The 23,389-nt window shown below is 38.9% G+C and overlaps 1 protein-coding gene across 4 annotated transcripts in view; it reads right to left on the bottom strand.

The window, feature by feature from the left end:
• NLN (neurolysin) overlaps positions 1-23,389 on the bottom strand; it is a 134,393-nt gene that overhangs the window by 63,916 nt on the left and 47,088 nt on the right. For all 4 annotated transcript variants that reach the window (XM_081089981.1, XM_081089980.1, XM_081089978.1 and 1 more), the window contains exons 5-9: positions 20,166-20,268; positions 19,439-19,599; positions 13,818-13,953; positions 11,102-11,468; positions 9,157-9,358 (exon numbers count right to left, since the gene is read on the bottom strand). In XM_081089981.1, coding sequence (XP_080946107.1) covers positions 9,157-9,358; positions 11,102-11,468; positions 13,818-13,953; positions 19,439-19,599; positions 20,166-20,268 — 969 coding nt within the window. The remainder of the gene's footprint in view (positions 1-9,156; positions 9,359-11,101; positions 11,469-13,817; positions 13,954-19,438; positions 19,600-20,165; positions 20,269-23,389) is intronic.

Here is a 23,389-nt window from a genome sequence, read left to right as displayed (position 1 = left end):
AATACTCTTGCAGAGAAAGGGTTCCAGATAACTGAGTATTTTGCCTCTTTTTCACATATAATCTTCTAAAAAAACTGATCCTACATTTAGATAAAACAAACATATACAGTAATTATAATAGTCAACATCTACTGAGACTTCACTATGTCAGGCATTATGCTAGGTCCTTTTCATGTAGTATCTGATTTAAATTCCAAAACAATTGTATGAAGTAAATACTGTAATCGCAATGTCTGAGATAAGGAAATTGAGGCATACCGCGATTAACAGTAGAACTAGGATTTGAAACCATGTGGTCTAACTCCAGAACCCGCAATTTTAACCACAAATGCTCTAATGCCTCCCCCCATCTTATAGGAAAAAAATGGGAAAAATAACAGGTTAAGCTATAATGTTACAAAATGACTAAGTGTTCTTGAAAGGGATCTGAAGTAGAAAAATCATATCACATTTGCCTTTATGTGAAGAGTAAGTGTGGTCTCAGCGCACTTCCGTAGAAACCTGACTTCCTCTATGTGCTGGAAGATTTTTCAAAGACCAAACATGAGGCTGACGTGCACATGCCAGCCTTTGTAACCACCTATTCTGGACTGGTAATCTGTAATCTGAACTGCATACTTTTCTTAAGATTATAGTTTTAAAATAAGTACTAACAGCAAATAAATGCAAACTCACACTATCAGCTACCACTAGACAATTTTTAATAAAATATACATTTTGTACATGCTGCCAGTGTGCATATTTTTCAGTCAATATTTGGAGATGAGGGGAAATCAACCCTAAATAACAACAAAATGCATGTGTGTGTTGGTGGTGGGGATGGTGTTTCAGAGCCTAGGAAAACATGAGCAAATGAATAAGTCATGAGTTAAAATTGAATAAAGTAAGAATTAACACAGTTATGTCATGCAGAGTGGAGAAGAGAAGGCTTATTCTATCTAAAGCCATCTTGCAGTGGGGGAGAGAGCACAGCAAATGAATGAACAGATCAACAATGTCTTCTAAAGAACAAAAGGAAATGTTTGCAAAGAGTAAAAACTAAAAATAACTCTGCTGCTTACTAATTTCCCGAAAGTCAGTCACGCTGTTTCTCTGTGTGCCCTTTGGGCAATATCATTTAAATATTTTTCAAATGAGGAGTACAAAGACCCGACAAAATTCAAAAGCTCAATTTCTAGCAAACAACTAAATCTTAAAGAGAAAGGCATCCACACAGTCTGTGTACACACAGAAACGGCAGGCAAGTCTTAGGATCCAGCAGCCTGATGGGGGCTGGGCTTGCAAAACAGCGTGGCTGCTGAGTTATTATTCATTGTGGAGGACCTAGCAAATACCATTCCCACTTGTAAACTGTGGGTTCCAAAGCACCCTAAAAAGTACTTTATATAGTTTTCAACATGAACAACTTGAAGGTGTTGAATATATTAACTTATGAGCCATAGTAACTGCTGACGCTAATATACTTCCCAGATAAAGCAGAGTATTGTAAAATACACACAAAATCATCTAATTAACAAATGATTTTTGCATGTGACACTTCCAAAAGTTTAAGGCATTACTGCTACAGGAAATATTTTGACAATAAAAGCGTAGAAAAACAATGTAAACTTAGATTCCTATTTGGTTAGAGGTACTTGAGGAAAAAAAAAGGTTGTTTAAAACTATGAGATTTTTTTTATTATCTTTATAAACATACAATAAGATGCCTAAAATACATTCCATTACAGGCTTTTATAATAGACTAGAGGCCCAGTGCATGAAATTCGTGCACAGGTAGAGTCCCTAGTGGCTGATGGCTGGGGTCTTCCTTCCCCTGCTGCTGGCCAGGGCCTTCCTTCATTCCACACCGACCCCCTGGTGGTCAACGCATGTCATAGCAAGCAATCGAACTCCTGGTTGGTAGAACTCCAGAGGGGACACTTTGCTTATTAAGCTTTTATATATATAGATGACTTGGTGCTGTAGGTAGTAACTTCTTGCCCTGGTTGAGTAGCTCAGGGTTAGAGCATCATCCTGATACACCAAGGTTGCAGGTTTAATCTCAGGTCAGGGTACATACAAGTAGCAACCAATGAATGCATTAATACGTGGAACAGCAAATCAATGCTTCTCTTTCTCTCTCAAATCAATCAATTAAAAAAAAAGAGTAACTTCTCAATTTATACAACGCAGTGAGAGCTGGAGCAAAATTATATAAACTAAAGCTCCAAAACTTATGTGAGTTTTTGTAATATCTAGCTGGTTTGCTTCAGTGGATAGAGTGTTGGCCTGCAGACTGAAGAGTCCCATGTTTGATTTCGGTCAAGGGCACATGACCGGGCTGTAGACTCAATCATCAGTAGGGGGCATGCAGGAGGCAGCTGATCAATGATTCTCTCTCATTGTTGATGCTTCTATCTCTCCCTCTCCCTTCCTCTCTGAAATCAATAAAAATATTTTAAAAAATATATGCTTAAAAAATTAATAATAAAGACCAAAGTCCTATGGGATTTTTCTAATTAAGAGACCATTTGCTATTAGTGGTTACACCTAAAGTGTTATTTTCATGATAGCAAACCCCAACTCAAAGAAAAGGCATTTGTTAAAATCAGTAAGTGTACTGTGTTTAGGAAAATAAACAGGCCTCAGAAGAACCGACCTTGGCTGTCTGGGTGATCCCCTATGATTGCTTAGTGGTCATTCCATATCCTGACCTGTTTAATCAACCCCTAAACCTGGGATGATGGAGACGTTTATAAAACAAGGTATTAAAAAAAGAAAGTGCTACAGTCTCTTAGGCTTTGCCATAAATAAGAGAGTTAAAGGTCATCTTTCAACTTCACGTATACCTAGAAATCACTGGAATAATAGTAATAGAGAGAACCTGAACCATACTGTTAACTTTCTTATTAATCCTCACAACAGCCCATAGTTCAACAGCTCAGTATTACCACATCATTTTAAAGACATATGAAACAACACATAATTTGCAGGAATCTTGAAAACTACATCTTAAATTCACAGGCTTACTCCCAAACTGGCTATACCTTCCTGACCACTAATTCTTATATTGAAACTGCTTCTTTTTAGATATAAACTAATACAAGTACTATTCAAACTCACATGCATACCTTATACACCACTCTATCTCCAGAATCCAGCACATGCCCAGAAAGTTGTTGGTCAGTAAGTATTTGTGAAATAAGTGAAGCCGTGGGAATGTTTCTGCATGAAGACCCAAACTTAAACAGCTCTCAGAGACTTTCTCCTATTATCATGCTTGACCTGACCTCTTAGCCTCCGACCTAACATCATCTCACTGTTCTGTCTTTTTTCTTCCTTTTTTAAAAAATTTATCTTTATTATGGAAGTATTGTAGGTGTTCCCATCTGTCTTTTTTCAATACTTAAGTATTTGCATCATTTAATAATATTGTTAATTTTTTAAAAGTTGCATCTCATGTCCTCCAACTAAACTCTAAACATTCAAGATACTATCTCCCCCTGCCCTTTTCAACCTCATCTTGCCATACCTAGTATATCAGACACAAGAGATAATCAATAACTTTGTCTCTAAGGTAACTAAACATTTCTCTTATAAAAACATGTTCTAGCCGAAACCGGTTTGGCTCAGTGGATAGAGCGTCGGCCTGTGGACTGAAAGGTCCCGGGTTTGATTCCGGTCAAGGGCATGTACCTGGGTTGCGGGCACATCCCCAGGAGATGTGCAGGAGGCAGCTGATCGATGTTTCTCTCTCATCGATGTTTCTAACTCTCTATCTCTCTCCCTTCCTCTCTGTAAAAAAATCAATAAACTATATTTAAAAAACCAAAAAAACCAAAAACATTTTCTAATTATTTAAAAAGAAACACAGAAAAAATACAGTAAGTAATAGCTTGTCTCCAAGCAGAAATAAATAATGCAAAGATCATCACATTTGGTTTGTGACTTTGGCATTTATTCTATGTACATATGTGAATATGTATTATATGTAAACAAATGAACACACAACTAACTAAACTAACAAAAATGAGATCCTGAAAGAAATCACTTCTAACACTGATGTTGGAAACTATAGGTTGGGTGTAGGGAGCAAAGAATACAAGGTTGTTGATAGATGTTCACTGTATTATCAGGGCTGAAACCTAAGAGGTCAACTTGCAAAGAGGGATATGTGGAATTAGATAAACTCATTTATTCCATACAAGCTTACATGAGACTGATTTGGAGGGAGTGCCATTTAAGAAATGTAGAAGAAAAAGTTCTTCCAACGGAATACATAGTGGAGATACCAAATTCAGGCATAACCTAGCATCTCCAGTGCATGAGTTGAGATCACAGGGAATGGTTCGTTATAGGCAATAGGGTGTAGAACCTGAACGGTCAGATCCTCGGTGAATCATTTAACTCTTCTAAGTCTCAGTTTTTTCCACTTGGAAATGGGGAAAATAATAGTGTAATGGCATAATAATAGAAGCAGATTGGGAAATCTACTTCAGAGAATATTGTAAGGACAAAATTAACTAACGGGTGTAAGGCACTGAGTATACATAGTGCTTGGCACATGGAAAGCACTATGCACATCCTGGCTGCTATTATACTTCTGAGCCTGCCCAGGTTGCCTGACCAGGATGGTCTTGGCTGGTCCGACCAAGCTTGTTCTAGGCTTCTTCCAAGCATCTATTCCTTGGTGCTCATGCTGAAGATAACATGTGCACATTTCTCTTCAGCTAATCTTCTACGACTCCCAATACTCTAACTGCCCATTCTACTCCAGCTTCAGGAATCAAACTTCTAAGAAGGCAATAATCATTAAAACAGAGCAAAACCAGACAGAAACCCAATGGTCTCCAATCACCTTCCACAGATCCTCACCCCAAATTCACTGAGGGTGAGCATTTGTGAATTCTCTTTAACCCTAAGTGACTGTACTTTTCTTCATGGCAACTCCCTTTCCCCCCTCTTAAATGATGACTTGTGTGCTACTTATTGACCCCAAAAGCTCTGAATTATATAGAAGCACAGTTACAAGAATACTTCAAATATGTATGGCACTTTATGCTTTCCCAATTACCTTTTCACACATCATTTAATCTCACCAGCACCCTAGGGAAGTAGGTATGAGTATTGTTGTCCTCATTTTATGAATAAGAAAAATGAGACACTCAAGGAGATCAAATAACTTGCCAAAGTCACGGAACCAGATCCGCAAACACATGGACGATTTTTTTTTTTACATGGACGATTTTTAATCTAGTGATCTTGTAACACTACTGTGCCTTCCAGACTCATACAGGATTCGTCTACTTACAACCGTGTCTAACTAAATACACATAAAGCAGACAAGATGCCTATTAGTCTTTCAACCAAATTAAGTTTATTTAAAAATCTCATTATTTGAGGTTTTTCTGCCCTTCCATCCCTTTTATTTTTAATTAATAAGGCTTTGTGATTCTGAGGTGTTGCTTTAAAATATCTCTCAGTTCAAAAATGATTAATACTTTTAACTCACAAGCCATCATGGGCATCACAAGGGAGCCTGTAGGAAGCATGGCTGCTCTTGTCTTCGTAAGTTCAAAAGGCCATTGATTACTGAGAGCCCAAGACACAATAAAGCTGAGAAACAGGAACAGACACTAGAGATACCACCTCTTGATTGCTATCTTCAAAATTACCTCCCCCGCCGTGTAAACACAGGAAGACAGGAGTGAAACTCATCTCCTGAATGATGAGATGGCAGACAGATGGAACTAGTACATCTACATGTTTGAAACTGGATGTTCCTGCCGACACACTTAAATATCCCTGTGACAAGCTCCAATGAACTCGGCTGGTCATCAAACTTGCAAACTGCCACAGTGGAGAACTCAAACAATGAGCTGCCACAGCTCAAATCCAATCTACTAAATATATGTGGCACATTTTTTAATTCGCAATATGTGTCTTAGATAAGTCAGAAGTGTTTTACTGAACATTAAAGCTATAAAACTCCCTCACTAATATTCAGGTCAGGTCAGTACAAAAGGTTTTGAAATTCTTACTGCAAATACATGGATCTGTGCCTACACTTTTAAGACAAAAGTAGTGATTACTGATTCCAAATATGATTATCTTAAAAGTTCTTAAAATGTTATAGGACATTTGAAAGGATTAATAGACAAATAAGAGATTTGTCAAAGATAGTCTCGTGAGATGACCAAGCAAGAGATTGTACCAACATCTGTGTGATACATTTTGTGTTCATGAATGAGGTAAGGCAAACTCTAAGACTTGAATATATCTATTTCACGAGACACAGAACTAATGGAATAAACAAACAAACAAACAAACAAACAAATAAAATATTTTAGTCACAAGTCAAACAGCTCTAAGATGACATAGTATAAAGATATATTTTCTAGTAGTAATGTGGCCATCTCAAAGAATCAAAAATAATATAGATCATGAAAATAGAGTTGTGGAGAACTATGCTAGGAATATGTGGTAAGCATATGATATTAAGGTTATAAGAGCTCTGTGTTTGAAAACAAGGACATGCATCAACAGCGTTGAAAATCCTATTTGAGGATCACTATTATTTTAATAAATGCGATTAGGATACCAAATTACTTCCTTGTGAGATCATTAGCTGTTAATTACATCCAAATAAGGAGGAAGCTGCTATAAACGCAGGAGTTCTTTACTTGGAATCCATCATGCTCTGGGCTTCTAGGTTTCTGTGAGTCCTTTGGAATTCCATGTAAAAATTCAGTTTCCTAAATTACTCATAAAAATACTTTTATGAGTATTTTTGATATATCATAATTAAATAAAACATCAGTTATAGAATGGACATTGATGGAAAATAAGTATTTCAGGAATCTGATTGCTGTGAAAATAGGCTCTATAAGTATCTAAGAAAGAAAATTTAGGTTATTCTGAAAGATTTAATTTCCTTAGATTAAACTGAGGATATAAATGGTTATATTAGTATGTCAGGACTTATTTATTTATCTGAACAGATTCATATCCTATTCCCCTGTTTGTTTTTAAGTAAAACATGGAAGCACCAGGATGTAGTATTTTAGAAATGAGTAGCTACATTTTTGGTTCTTGCAATAATTAGGGGCTTCTCTGGGGGTTATTTTATTGCACATGTCAGGACCACAAAAATTGTCCCTTATTCTGCACATCTTATATTTCTTGCTGGAATTCAAATAAATGAAAAATCTACACTGAAGAACCTAGAAACTAACTCCATTGCACATATTTTTGCAAAGTCCTTTTTGTACAATTTTAATTTCCAAGGCACCAACTACTGGGATCAACTCTGTAAATCAAAGTAAGACTTCTTTTTCATTTGGAATTTTCCTAAGAGGTGTTCACCGTTTTGAGAAATCATGTCACCTTTGGTGCTATGGACTGAATGTTTGTTCCCTCTCCAAGTCAATATGCTGAAACCTAACCTTCAATGCAATGATAGTAGGTGGGGCTTTTGGGAGGTGAGTAGTTCATGAAGGTGGAACCCTCATGCACTGGACTAGTGTCTTTATAAAGGAGGCCCACGGAGATCCTCACCCTTTCCACCATGTGAGGACACAGTGAGAAGGCACCATCTATGAACCAGACATCTTGATCTTGGGACTTTTAGATTCCAGAAGTATGAGAAATTTCTGTTGTTTATAAGCTACCTGGTTTATGGTATTGTTATAGCAACATGAACTAAGACAATGGCAATACCATTTTTCGACTCCAGTTGACAACACAAACCCCTTAGGTCAATATGCAGTTTTTGCTGTTGGATTCAGGGTTATTCACATATAGTGCAAATCCATGAATACTTCAGTATGCCTTAGTACATAGCCATGCTAAGGCATTACCATTTAAAAGTCATTTAAAAAATCTTTCTTTTACTGAGGACATTGCATCAATTATAAAAATTCTCTGTATGAAGAAAGGCTGTTAGGGAAAAACTAGTAAAATCCAAATAAAGTGTGGGGTTTAGTTAAGCGTGATGTATCAATGTTGGCTTCCTGGTTGTGACACTACCTACTATATAGTAAGGTAAGATGTTAACAGTAGGAGAATCAGGGTAAAGGGCACTTGGGCAATTTTTGTACCACCTTTGCAACTTTTCTATAGATATAAAACTATTCTTATAAAGAGATTATTTTTAAAAGTTTTCCTTTAGAGCCTGGCTGGTGTGGCTCAGTGGTTTTGCATTGACCTGTGAACCTGGAGATCATGGTTCAATTCCGTCAGGGCATATGCCTGGGTTGTGGGCTCAATCCTCACTGGGGGTCGTGTAGGAGGCAGCCGATCAATGATTCTCTCTCATCATTTATGTTTCTATCTCTCTCCCTCTCCCTTCCTCTCTAAAATCAATAATATGTGTGTGTGTATGTGACTTACACACACACATATGTAATTCCCTAATAATGAACTTTTATTATATGTATATGTATATGTATATATGTATATATTTTAAAAGTTTTCCTTTAGAGCTATATAGAGATTTCAAATTGGAAAAGTGTCCCTCCATTTCTGTTAACATCTGTTTTTTATGTTATTTTATGAGTTTATTTGAGCCAAACTGAAAACTTATGCTGGGAAGAAAGATCTCAAATGCTCCAACATCAGCTTTTTAACCTTAGATTGAACAACTGAACTAGATGTTTTCATATGTCAATAACAGTGAAATTATCAGCAAGTTCATATTGGTTTATTCTAGGACAGTACTGGCCTAGTTTACTGGACTGCATCAAGTTGGAAATAAGGGTAATTTTTCATTTTTAGAAAGAAAGAAAAGTCAATTGCAATCCATCACACACACACACATACACACACACACATCCCCTCTCTGGCAAAGTCTCCCCATGATTATACTACATGATCTATGATTTTAATTTGAGGCTAGTAAAGAAAGGTATTACAAAATATTTATTATTTAAAAAGGAGCAAAGAGTTTGAGATGGTTGAAAACCACAAGGACAGTATCTGGTATTCAGTGAATGCTTTCATCAGTGAATCCACCTCCAAGGAAAAATATGCTGTGAAACAGACCCAATCAGAAAAATTTTGTATTTTTGCAAGAGGCCTGAGAAATTCTTGACCATGTTCAGCTTCTGAAAAACCATGTTAAGGGGAGCAACCCAACTGCAGTGAGAAAAAACATCTGAAAAAGCATTTGGCACTCACCTGGGCACAAATCTGATGCATGACATGACCGAATTCATGGAAGTAAGTCCTCACCTCATCGTGCCTCAGGAGGGAGGGACGGCCTGCGAGGGGCTGTGAGAAGTTCACCACAAGGGCTGCCACCGACATCATGCGGCTCCCGTCGGGGAGGAGGCAGCCAGGCTGGAGACCAAAGCAGGCTGCATGGTTGTACTTCCCTTCCCTGGGAACCGGAAGCGCAATCTATGAGAGATGAACACCCTTCTCTAACAAGATTGCCCTGGCCTCTCTCAGTCATTAAGTCATATTTGATACATATTTGGTAGAAGATGTTTCAAAACATTTAATTCACCTTTTAGAAAGTAGATCAACATTGTACTCAGATGGAAAGACTAAAACGAAACATACAAAAACCCAACGATCACGTCATATAAGTTATTACTCCAAGGTTTCAAATTCTGTTGAAAAATCTTTTCTTTTTTTTAAATATATTTTATTGATTTTTTACAGAGAGGAAGGGAGAGAGACAGAGAGTTAGAAACATCGATGAGAGAGAAACATTGATCAGCTGCCTCCTGCATACCTCCTACTGGGGATGTGACCGCAACCAAGGTACATGCCCTTGACCGGAATCGAACCTGGGACCTTTCAGTCCGCAGGCCGATGCTCTATCCACTGAGCCAAACCGGTTACAGCAAAAAATCTTAATATCAGAACTAAGAATATATACCACACCTAGTGTATGGCTGAATGTCCAACTTATTTATTTGTTTGCTCATTTTATGGAATTTACTGGGGTGACATTGGTTAATAAAATTATATAGGTTTCAGGCGAACAATTCTATAACACATCATCTGTATATTGTATTGTGTGTTCACCACCCGATTACATGTCCAACTTATTTTAATGAGCTCATACTTTTCATCTTCGAAGATGGAGTCACAATTTACTAACCAATGTCACCCCAATAAATGCAATAAAAAAATGGAGTCATTAAACACTAAATAGTGTTGAGAAATCTGAGCTACAAGGTACAGTTTGATTTATGAGGTAGTTTTCCTTTAAAAATAGAATTGATAAAATACCAAATTCCATACAGTAAGATTGTTCGTTTTATTCAAGGAGGGAAGGAAGAATCAGTGTTCACAATTAAATGAGCTCCCTTGATAAACTTCACAAGTCTTTTTGAAATAGAATGCTTTTTGTTAGCCTGGGGAAAAGCATGAATTATACTATAAAGTTGACTCTTCTTAGACAATGAGGTATCAGTGAGGGTCTCTCCAAAAGCTAATGGCTATTAGACTTTATTCTAGGACCAGGTTTTTTCCTCCTTCTCCTCCTCCTCTTTCTTTTTTTCTTTTTCTTTTTTTGCTAGGAGGCCAACAGGACTCTCAGGTTTGGGTGAATTTTATTTGTATGTATTTTTCTGTATTAACTTTTCTTAGTGACTCATTCCTCTTGGGCTTTTTCTGCTGATGCTATTGAGGTTTTAAAAAACACACACTTATCTTTTTCCAGCTACCTGTTATAATGTATAAAGGGCATTTATTGCTAGAAAGGGCATTTACTGCTCCTATCCTTACAACAATAACATGCTGGACAATCTGCAAATCACACCTTTTCTTGAATCCTTCAGAAAGCAGAGGTTGAATGGCAATCAACTAACATACAATCTAAGACAGGTGCCCCCAAGGAGAGAGAGGAAGGAAACTTCAAGCAACTTAAAAAAAACAAACCTGGATTAGTATTCCCATTTTATAGGCCCTGTAACATTGGTTACGAAACTGAGGCACAGAAACATTAAGAACCTGTCTATCAAGGAATGGAGCCAGACCTTCTGGCTTCAGAGCCCACATCTTTATTCCCTTTACTAAAACCACACAAGAGATCTACGGAAGACAATAGTGATAATCTGGATAGGAGCTGAATCCCTAAAGTCTCTTCCAACAATATGGTCATCAGTACCTTGGATAGAGGTCCAAGTAGAACTGTCCCAATACTTCTCCTGTGGCTTTGTCCTTCACAGTGTAGAGTGTAACATTTTTATTCCACACATGAGCACCTGCCACTTGCTCGAATGAGAGTCCCAACAACTCCTGGTATATGTTGAGCAAGCCTTCGGTGACCACCTCAATTGGGAAGTATTCCTTGAGGATCTCTTGGTCTATGGAGTACTTGAGTTCTTCTGTCTGAGTCATGTAGTAATGCAGATCCCAGGCATTGATTTTCCCATCATATTCAAAACCTCTCTCCTCACATTCCTTTTTCTTCAAATTCAAAATAAACTCTCGTTCTGCCTCACCCAAAGGTTTTAATTTCTGGCTTAAATCATCTGTGAGGGAAGGGGGGAAAGTCAATATCTATTGCTCTTAGGAGCAAACATGTTCATACATACCTGTGCTTCAGCATGGTGCTTTCTATAGAGGGAGAGTGGCAGTGAGGAAGGGAAGGAAAAGAAAGCAGACTCTATTATGACAGCACTGTTGTTCTCTTTAAGGTAATTTATTTTATGTCTCCTCACCCCTTTTTCTTTTATTTTTTTAAAAATATATTTTATTGATTTTTTTACAGAGAGGAAGGGGGAGAGATAGAGAGTCAGAAACATTGATGAGAGAGAAACATCGATCAGCTGCCTCCTGCACACCTCCCACTGGGGATGTGCCCGCAACCAAGGTACATGCCCTTGGCCGGAATCAAACCCAGGACCCTTCAGTCCGCAGGCTGACGCGCTATCCACTGAGCCAAACCGGCTACGGCCCTTTTTCTTTTAGTACCACCCAAACTAGGCCATGACTTCTTCACGGCATCAACAAAACTGAAGTTTATCACAGGGAACTCTGACTCACAAATTTTCTAATTCAGGGGAAAAAGGAATAGTGAAACTAAACTCATATACATGATTATTCTTCAAGAAGATTAGGCTTCTCAGAAAGGCAGGGAAAAGAAATCAAATGTAACCTGTGACTAGTATTACTAAAAATTGCTCAATGCCTTTGATGGCCATGGGTTTAGTATGTTTCACTACCCAATTCCTATGAAGAAGGACTATTTGGACACAGTAATTCCACTTTTTAGATGAATACCACAATTTATATACTGTGGTCTATTTTGGACTATTTTACTGTATTTGGCTCAATGAATATGCTCTATTTATGTATTAATTCCTCACAATCTGTTACAAATATAAGATAAACATGTGTTTGGCTCTGTAAGGGACATGGAAATTGTGAGGTGAAGACAAGAGTCTGAGGAATGAGGTGAAGAGAAAGAAGGAAACGCCTAGAAGATACATGAGATAATTCTGAGTGGGCCTGCCAGAGAATATGAAAGTACAGGTAGCAAGAGGACAACCCAGATGGACATATGCCAATTTCAAATGAGAGGGAAATGACTTTAAAGAAATTAAGTTAATCAGGTAGTTCTTAAGGAAATTTTTCAGTATATGCAGTTACAACTAAAGAAAGCATTTTCATCAAAATTGTTAACTCCTTGAGTCATTTTCTGTACAACATGCATCAGAATATATGGCAATTACTTGTTCACATCTCTGTTATTTCCACTCAGGGAAAACTCACTGAGAAAAGAACCTCGTTTTATTCCTTTTTATGGTTTACCATTTAGAATACTGCCTAATGCAGAATAGTGATTTCCTAAATGTCTCATGAATGAATAAATCAATTATATAATAACAAATAACTACCATTTATGGTGCATCTGCTATAAGTCATATCTGATGCCAGCCTATACATTAGTAATGCCAGGTATGGCCATTTAGGACATAGAGAAGTAAATCTTGGGTTGAAGGCTTATTTTAAGGCATTATTAGTAATTTCTAACTCAATTAAGCTAATAAAAAAATACCAAAGTAACAGACTACATACTTGGACTAGTTGTTAAAGGTAAATAAAGTCTGAAACGGGTCAATGAGGAAAGTTAAAAAGGTATAAACACTGATTTTTATTGTTAGAAAAGATTACAATAAAAATCAGTGTTTATACCGTGGTTGTTATTCAACCACTTTCACTACAATAGAGAGATAAACAGTTTGACTCTTGGATCAGTGACACCTTGGTTGAGATAGAGATGGGCAGGAGTGATAGAGTACCAGTGACTCAATATCATGGACATAAGAATCACGGTTTTAAAAAGTTTAGTGAAAGTGGTTTTAAATAAATGTGAATATAGTTATTAGATAATAGTTTTGATGCATATTTATATTGCTTTTGTATATAGTAAGTGGCTTCTAGACTATAAAATGTTTATTTTTTTGGATTATAATGTTTTATTTATGTCACATTTGTCAGCTTATTTCATATAAACTAGTAATTAACTACACTATAACTACAATCACCAAATAGCAGCAAACAAAGCCAATAAGCTAATACTTGCTGTTAGGACCCTAGATGTTTTGTTAGACATTAGTATAAAAATCCCAATCAAGACACAATACAGAATGAAGCAAGGACTACCTTAGTAATATAAACAATGGGCAACCCTTACAACCAAGCACAGTATCTAATATATAGTAGGTGATCAATAAGTTTCTCTTGAATGAATAAAAAATAGAATGTCCTCAAAAGTGTATTAGAGTCTAAGGGCTCTCTGTCAAGTGGGTATCATGCAGCAAAACAGTCACAGAAATGGAATTAGAGAACTAATAAGTAAGTTAAAGAGACCTAACCTAGGAAGGCTGTTACACGGCTTGTGCTCTTCGCAGTGTTCATTTCAAGGACAAAGTCAGCATGTGTGCTATAGCCGAGTAGCTTGGCGACTTTGGCCCGCAGTGGGAGTAGCTGCTGTAGAATTTTGGTGTTTTCCTAGTAATAAACAATAACAACAAAAACAAACATTAATAATTAATTGGATAAAAATAATTAATTGGATCCAAAGCACTGAAAGAGTTATTATATTTATTTTCAGGTTGGTAAAACTATCAAATATTTTTAGACCATCTCAACTTCTAATAAATTATTTCATTTCAGTGTTAAGAGTTTTTTTAAAATTCCCGATCCAACTGTATTTCTGAATTAACGGACTTTTTCAACCTCAGGAGATAGTTATGAGGTTGTTGGTTTTTTCGTTTGTTTTTAGTTATGAGGTCTTAATAAAATTTTAGGTACTGTAAACTTAGAGTGAAAATGTATTCTTAAGGATAAGAGTGAAGCCACATTTAGTCTCACTGACAAGACTGTAACACATATTGGTACCTACATTGTTTTTTCATTGTGGTAGCATAAATGTAACACAAAATTAGCCTCTTTAACGTCATTATAATAGCCATACTAATAGCCTATTTTTTAATGATAGTCTGGCTATTATTAAAAAAAAAACAAACCACCAGAAAATAGTGTTGACGAGGATGAGGAAAATTTGAAATCTTTGTGCATTACTGATGGGAATGTCAAGGTGCAGCTGCTGTGGAAACCAGTACTGGGATTCCTCAAAAAAATTTTAAACAGAGAATTACCATATGTTCCAGCAATTCCACTTGTGGGCATAGATCCCAAAAAAGTGGAAACAAGGACTCAAACAGATATTTGTCCCACCATGTTCACTACAGCATTATGTGAATAACAGCCAAGTGGTGGAAGCAACCCAGATGTCCAGCAATGGATAAATGATAAGGAAAAGGTGGTGTATACATACAATAAAATATGATTCAGCCTTAAAAAGAGCTTTTGACACATGCTAAAACATGGATAAAACTTGAGGGCATATGGTGGTGATGGTTGCACAACATCGTGAATATATTTAATGCCATAGAACTCTACACTTAAAAATATTTCAGAGATTTTTCTCAAATTATTACAAACATTTTCTATATTATATTTGTATTAAGAATACAAATAATGATAGTCTTATCTCCAGGCTTTTACATCTTTCCCAACTGAAACTTTGAATCTATTAAATACTAATCCCCACTCCCCATACCCCCAGCCCCTGGCATCCATCATTCTACTTTTTGTCTCTATGAATTTGACTACTCTAGGAACCTCATGTAAGTGGAATCATACAATATTTGTCCTGTTGTGTCTGGCTTACTTCACTTAGCATAACATTTTTAAACAATAAAAGATAAAGTAAATAGACATTGAAGTCAAAGAACTACTACTCCCAATGATTAAATGAGCAATTTAATAGACGTGCTTCTAAGGAAGATCACACGCCACAGTAGTCTATCTAGATTCCAAATTTCGCTCCACCACTTACTAGTTGTCTGACTGTTGGTAAGTCCCTGAAGTTACTTTCTAAGCCTCGGTTTTCTTATCTGTTAAAACACATATAAATACATATAATGAAAGCAGCTAAGTCATAGGGTGCAATGAAGAGGCTAATGAAAATATATGTAAAGTATACAGAAAAGTGCCTGGTACAAGAGCCAATACTATATAATTATGTTACATTCCCCTTATTTTAAAATTGGAATGGAAACATCAATAAGAGAAACACATGGCATAATTCTCCAAGTTCTAAAATTAAGACTGTCAATTTCTTCCCAATATCTATTCCCCCACTCTTCCTCCTAGTGCAGTGATGGCGAACCTATGACACGCGTGTCAGAGGTGACATGCGAACTCATTTTTTTGGTTGATTTTTCTTTGTTAAATGGCATTTAAATATATAAGAAAAAATAAAAAATATAAATCTTTGTTTTACGATGGTTGCAAATATCAAAACATTTCTATATGTGACACGGCACCGAAGTTAGGGTTTTTCAAAATGCTGACACGCCGAGCTCAAAAGGTTCGCCATCACTGTCCTAGTACTAGAATTCTCTGAGCTTTTGCCAGACACATAGGTCACCTGACTACTTTTCCCAGACTTCCTTAAAGCTGGTTGTAGGACAGTGGAATATGAATGAGGTGATGATTGAAGTTTCTGGGTCATCCCTTTGTCTTGCTAGCTGTGAACTGACGACCGCAACAATGACCCTGAAAGCCACATACTGAGGATGGCAGCGCTGTCCTCCAGCTCTGGACCACTCACCTCTGTACTATTAGTTTTAAGAGAAATAAACCTTTTAAAAAATGTGGTCAAATATGTAACATAAAATATGCCATTTTAACCATTTTTAAGTGTATAATTCAGTGGCACTAATTCCATTCAGACTGCTGTGCAGCCATTACCACTATCTGTTTCCAAAACTTACCCAACACCCCACAGAGAAACTTGGTAACCATTAAGAAATAACTCCCCAGGCTCCCCAGCCCCGGTAACCATTAATGCTTTCTGAAGAGAAATAACTTTTATTTGAGTCTCTGTGCTTTTGCTGGACTCTTGTACAGTTGCTTAAACTATACCCTAATATCCCGAGGACTGATATTAGGAATAGAGTGCTGCTAAAACAAAAATGAAAAAATGTACAGGAGTGGGAGGTGAGGATGAGCACACAGACTCCGCAGGCTGGGAAGCTGGTATTCCTCATTACACCAGAGGTCCCATTTGTTAAAACTGTTGCTTGCTGTAATTTGGAAGGTAGGCCAGTTACCTACTGAGTCTTAGAGAGGGGAATTGTTTGGGAAAACTAATAACATTGTTGTGTGTTTGCTGGTATTTGTTGCTTTTATGGAAATTACATGAGAAAGATGTGCTTAAGTGAGAACTGGTCAGTTTGCAAGATGGAAGGAAAAGAGATTTGTTGAGAGAGGTTCTGCCTGTGGCCCACAGTCTAGGGCAGGGGTGGGCAAACTTTTTGACTCGAGGGCCACAGTGGGTTCTTAAACTGGACAGGAGGGCCGGAACAAAAGCATGGATGGAGTGTTTGTGTGAACTAATATAAATTCAAAGTAAACATCATTACATAAAAGGGTACGGTCTTTTTTTTCAATAGTTTTATTCATTTCAAACGGGCCGGATTCGGCCCGCGGGCCATAGTTTGCCTACGGCTGGTCTAGGGCCTCGGGTTGCTGGAAAAGCCAGTTCCCCTGCATCCTAATGTCAGGAGCAAAGACTTGGAGTTATTGAACTGTGGAGTCTTGGTTGAGAAGGCTGTCTCCCTGCTCAAGTCTGCCATTTCAGCACTGAAACGGGCACCATTAAATTGAAACGGGCACCATTAAATTAAGGAAGAGCAGGAGGGACATGATACAGGAACCCATATATTAGAAAAGATTTGGTAGGTTTAAGAAAAGTCATAGTTATTTATTATTATTTTAAATCTTCACCCGAGTATATTTTTTTCCATTGATTTTCAGACACAGTGGAAGAGAGGGAAAAGAAGGGAGGAGAGAGAGAGAGTGAGAAACATTGATGTGAGAGAGACATATTGATTGGTTGCTTCCCACTCAACCAGACCGGGGATTGAACCTGAAACTGAGGTACCGTGCCCTTCACTGGGAATTGAACCCGAGACCCTTTGGTCCGATACTCTAACCACTGAGAAAACCAGCCAGGACATGTATAGCTATTTTTTTTAACATGAATCTGATTGGAAGCAGACAGACAGAAAACCTACTAAGTTTTTTATTGGATTTTATTACCAAAGATATAAGCCTGGCCTACAAAAGCTTATGATTATTTGATTTCTAAAGCAACTCTCGGGCTTTGAGCTGGTATCGGCAGGAATCTATGCTAGCAGCCGCCCACAATGTGGTCGTGAGGGGTAATGAACAATAAAGAATTCTCTGCAGGTAAAACCAGAGGCCACGGATATAATTCTTAAAGGAATCCCTGCCTGAAAAGAGACCCAAAATAAGTCCAATGGGCCATCCCAGGAACTTCCCAGACTCAGAATCCTTATAATTCCTGCCAAACTGTTTTTGAACGTTGGAAGGCCTGCTATGTATCCCATTCTCTCCTACTCCAAGTGGGAGTTTTTCTTTATTGTGGTTATTCTGTTCCTATTCCACCACTGGGTGTGCGTGTTGGGTGAGTGGGCCAGACAAGTTGTCTTCCTTTTCATTGGCTGCTACATCATGAGAAGCTACAACTGGGGAGGACTGTCTACCACGGAGAGAGCTTAGTCTTTGAGCTCAAGGCAATAACTGGTTGGGATCTGACACGTGGTGAATGGGGGAAATGTGCTCATGTTACTTGGATAGACTGTGGTGCAACTGGCTAGGTGACTCTTAAAATCCATTTCTAATTCTTCCTTTTAGTAATAGAATCCACTCAGCTGAACAAATGGCTACCAATTGAAGACTATATTTCCTAGCCTCCCTTATAGCTAGATATCTATACATACAAAAGGATAAGCAACCAGCCAACTGTCCAGTATACTGACCACTGGGGGAAGACACTCAATGCAGGAGCTGCTGAGTGACATGCCCTTGAGCCAACCTCCCAAGGTCCCTCCTCCACCAGCCGCACCTGGGTGGTGCCAAGGCTCAAAGGGCATTTGCGGAGTGAGTGGGATCCCTCTGGCAGGTGGGATCCCTCTGACAGCAACTTTGCAGAGTGTCCTCTTGCACTCCGGGACCCCACAGGGGATGTCAGACTGCTGGTTTTGGTCAAATGCCCTTTGAGCCTTGGCACCACCCAGGTGCGGCTGGTGGAGGAGGGACCTTGGGAGGTTGGCTCAAGGGCATGTCCAACCCGTCTTGCTCAGTCCTGCCCCACCGGCCACCTTCTAATTAATTTCCTTTCAATGTGCACAAATCCGTGCACTGGGCCTCTAGTAGCTATATAATGGAATTTGGGTCAATGCAATGTGCAACTGATATATGTCATTTTTAGGTCCTTTTCTTTTTTTAATATATTTTTATTGATTTCAGAGAGGAAGAGAGAGGGAGCAAGAAACATCAATGATGAGAGAGAATTATTGATTGGCTGCCTCCTACATGCCTCACATTGGGGATGGAGCCTGCAATCCAGGCATGTGCTCTGACCAGGAATTGAACTGTGACCTCCTGGTTCATAGGTCGACGCTCAACCACTGAGTCACAATGGCTGGGCTCTAGGTCCTTTTCTCAAAGATACTTTCACTGTACTTTATTTTCCTTCTTTCCAACAGATTGGGAAGATGACAACTGAAATGCCCTTGGAAGTCACTTGCTGAGGAGAGAAAGAGAGAGATGCTCCACTAGCCCTGGACTATCGACTTGGGAAAAGAATACAACTTTTAGTTTATTTAATCCATTCTATTTTCATTAGAATAGTTTAACCTGTGGCCAGACAAGGGAGGTTGTCAAGTGGGCAAGGAAAAAGCTAAAATTCTAGGTCTGAGGAATTAGGAAGCATAATGCTCACAAATAAGAATAATAGTCTCAGAGCTGACTTCAACATTGGTTAATAAAGCAAACCCTTTTCTTAAAGTCCTCCATAACAACAAATAAACAAACAAAGACAAACATTTATAAGTACCTCTTTGCACCTTGTATTAAAAGCCATTTCCATCTTCCTTCTGGTTTCTGGGATACAACATTTCTTCATGACAGGAAAATAGTGTGGATATTTTAAGGTAATTTTGTACTTGTCATCATCTGTCTTTTCTAAACTATCAATGAAATCATCAGGAAGAGCACCTGCAAGAAATTCTCTCATACATCAAGTTTTCCACTCATTATTGATTAATTTAGCATTGGCATGGTGCCATTAAGAACTCGAGAAATTTTGTGGAGTAATTAAAATTCAAGTAAAATGATGACAATTCTTATAATCTCATGTGGATGGTGGTTAGAGAACAGGTGTCTCAGGAGATGCTAATCCAAAATATGCATAGGCTTCAGTGCTGGTTTGATGGAGAACAGGAAAATTAAACCAAGCAAGGTCCAAAACAGAATAAGAAGAAACTAGTTTAAGTTACAATGTAGGGGACACTGGGGCAAAAAATTTTTCAAGGCACTGAAGGCTGTTAACCAAGAAAGATTACGAAATCTTCTCAGGACTGTCTCCAGAAACAGTATACACTCTCATTAGCCTATAATCTAAAAATGGCTTGTTGGTCTTTTCTGTAGAAAAGATGGTGGGTTCTATAGAAGAGAGTGGATCATTTTATAAAGAATTCTTGTAACTTTGACATGCCAAATTGTGAGGTGACATCATCTACCTAAATTACATAATTTCATTTAGAAAAATAACAAAATTTTACCAAGTTCAGCCTTGGAAAATATAAGGAAGGTATCATCCTCGTTGAGGTTTTTGTTGAAGTCAATGCACAGCTCACTCATTCTTTTCTTCATTGCTTTGATTTCCTGAAACAAAGGCACAAATACAGGACATTAACAATAAAATGAACTGTTTCTTTGTATCACCATCAGTCAAGTAAATTTTACTGTTAGATAAAGTTTGACTTCTGTACCCAACCCTTAGGAAGTCCCATCTTGGAGATGTACTTGATTACACAGTTGTCTGTTCTCTTCTAAGTTGTGTCTATGAGTACGTCCTAGTTTTATAGAGCATTTGCAAACAAATGCAATTTATGAGCCCTAACATTTGTCTAATAAGTATTAGGTGGGAGATCAAAGGAAGCAATATGAAGGGAACCACAAGAAAAAACATGAAATAATTTTATTAATCTGTCCCACTTTTCTGGAAATGCTAGATAATGAAGTTTATGTAAACCACACTGGTTCTCCATGCGTGGCCCTGACCAAAAGCATCAACATCACCTGGGAGTTTGTTAGAAATGCAAATTTTTGAGACCCACACCAAATCTACTGAAACACAAACTCTCAGAGGTGGGTTCCTGCATTCAGAGTTTTAACAAGCCCTCCAAGTAATTCTGATGAACACTAAATTTGACACATACAGTCATTTTTGGACATTCTGGTTATCTCCCCCGTTCCCTCCACTTCCTCCATACGCCATAGCAGTCATGGAGTTTGAGTCGGATCTGATTTTATCTGAAGTTCCAGGGGTGTGATCTCTGCACTGGTTATGTAATCCCATCTGCACTGCACTAATGACTGGTTCAGGTAACCCAGGTCTGGCATTCGCTCAACTAATGGGGGATTCAGGATCAGGCAGATGATCCAGTTTGGGCCATTAAGACATGAGAAGAAGTTTGATGGAGGCTTCTCTGTGTACTTCTAGATGGTGGGGTCTTTAGATTTGTAGTCATCCTATATAATAAAGGTATAATATGCAAATTGACCAATCGGTGGAACGATGGATTGGTGGGGGCAGGGCCCGTGAGCAGGTGGTGCCAGGCCAGTCAAGGTGCGTGCCAGCGGGCAGAGGGAGGGGATGAGTGGGGTGGCGGGGTGGCAGCGACCAGGGGTGGGGTGATGGAGCAACGCCATCCCCTGATCGCCTGCCTGGTGTGATTCGGGGCGGGGCTGCCTGGTGCCTTCCCCCATCAGTCCAGGGTCGCCTCCCGTAGGCCTTCTTGCAGAGGGAAGCCACTGGCCATGGTGGCGGGCCGATACAGGGTGGGGCCCACCGCTCACCATCCCCAGATTGGCCCGCCGGGATTGCCTCCCGCAGAAGGAGGCCACAAGTGGCAGTGGCGCAATGGGGGTGGAGCCAGCTGCTCACCACCTGCGCCAGTCCCCTGATTGGCCCACCCGGTCACCTCCTGCAGAGGCAGGCCAGACTGCGGCTTAGGCCCGCTCCCCTGAGGGCTCCCGGACTGTGAGAGGGCCAGGCCAGGCTGAGGGACACCCCCCATCCCAAGTGCATGAATTTTCATGCACCGGGCCTCTAGTTTTAGAAATAAAAGGAGCTACCTTTGCATAGCACTAACTGTGAAGACAGAGTAGAGGAATAGAAAAATCAGGTGGGCCCTGACCGGTTTGGCTCAGTAGATGGAGCGTCGGCCTTCCGACTGAAAGGTCCCAGGTTTGATTCCGACTAAGGGCATGTACCTCGGTTGTGGGCACATCCCCAGTAGGGGGTGTGCAGGAGGCAGCTGATCAATGTTTCTCTCTCATTGATGTTTCCAACTCTCTATCCCTCTCCCTTCCTCTCTGTGAAAAATCAATTAAATATACTTAAAAAAAAAAGAAAAAGAAAAATCAGGTGGCCAATGACATCACTGAGCATCTGGATCAGACTAACCCATGAAGCTTGACTACCTCTGGACCTTCCAGCTATACAAGCAAGTAAATCTCTCCTATTATTTAAATTGTTCCAACAGGGTTTTGTTAGCTGCAACCAAAGATATTTTAACTAACACAGTGTTCATGCCCCAAACAGAACTGATGATTGACCAGGGCAAGTCTGATAAGTGAGATCAGTCCCACTTTTCCTGTAACCAGGATGAAGAGGATCAAGTTGTTCAAAGGGCGTGCAGGTGGGAGAAAGGTGCCTGTACCTCAGTGGTGCCTTCAGGTCTATCTGCCATGCTGACATCACATGGTCTACACTCCTTTCAAACTAGTTTCTAGTTCTACTGCCTAGAACAGTGGTTGGCAAACTCATTAGTCAACAGAGCCAAATATCAACAGTATAACGATTGAAATTTCTTTTGAGAGCCAAATTTTTTAAACTTAAACTATATAGGTAGGTACATTGTTATTAACTTAATTAAAGTGCTCCTAAGGCTTAGGAAGAGCCACACTCAAGGAGCCAAAGAGCCGCATGTGGCTTGCGAGCAGCAGTGTGCCGACCACGGGCCTAGAAGAATCACCTGGAAATAAATCATTTTTCCTTTTCCAAAGAATGAATTAATCCTACCGTCGAGTTTATTTCTGAAACTGTAAGATTTGATTGGCATTAGAGAAAAGAAAAAGTTTAGAAGCATTTTTTAGCAGCTGATCTGTCTACCTTTAAGGGGCATATAGTAATCGCAGGGTATTCCACTTTAAAGTGCTGGTTTTATAATTTCCCATCATAAGGATTTTTTTTTTAAAATATATTTTATTGATTTTTCACAGAGAGGAAGGGAGAGAGATAGAGAGAGTTAGAAACATCGATGAGAAAGAAACATCGACCAGCTGCCTCCTGCACATCCCCCACTGGGGATGTGCCCGCAACCCAGGCACATGCCCCTGACCGGAATCGAACCCGGGACCTCTCAGTCCGCAGGCTGACGCTCTATCCACTGAGCCAAACCGGTTTCGGCCCCATCATAAGGATTTTATTACCAGTGCCCTATCTCTGTAAGAACAAAGGAATAAAAACACAAGTCAACTATTAAGGCCTGGAACTAGGTATTAGAGAAGGTAAGATAGAGCAGAGAAAATAGGCCCAGCACACATGAAAGAAAGAAAACTTGGACAGGGTTAAAGAAAAATTAAGTTACCAGCTTTTTGTCAGTCACCAAGAGGTGGATAGGAGTTGTGGAATTTGAAACCACTGACTATCCAATACATTGTAAATGGATTTCTATTATGCATTATTTCCCACATTAAAAACACGTCTTTCCTTATT

This window comes from Myotis nattereri (genome assembly GCF_964212035.1).
Source record: "Myotis nattereri genome assembly, chromosome: 4".
NCBI lineage: Eukaryota > Metazoa > Chordata > Mammalia > Chiroptera > Vespertilionidae > Myotis > Myotis nattereri.
Note: the sequence above shows the minus strand (reverse complement) of the source record. Positions and strands in the feature narration are given on the sequence as shown.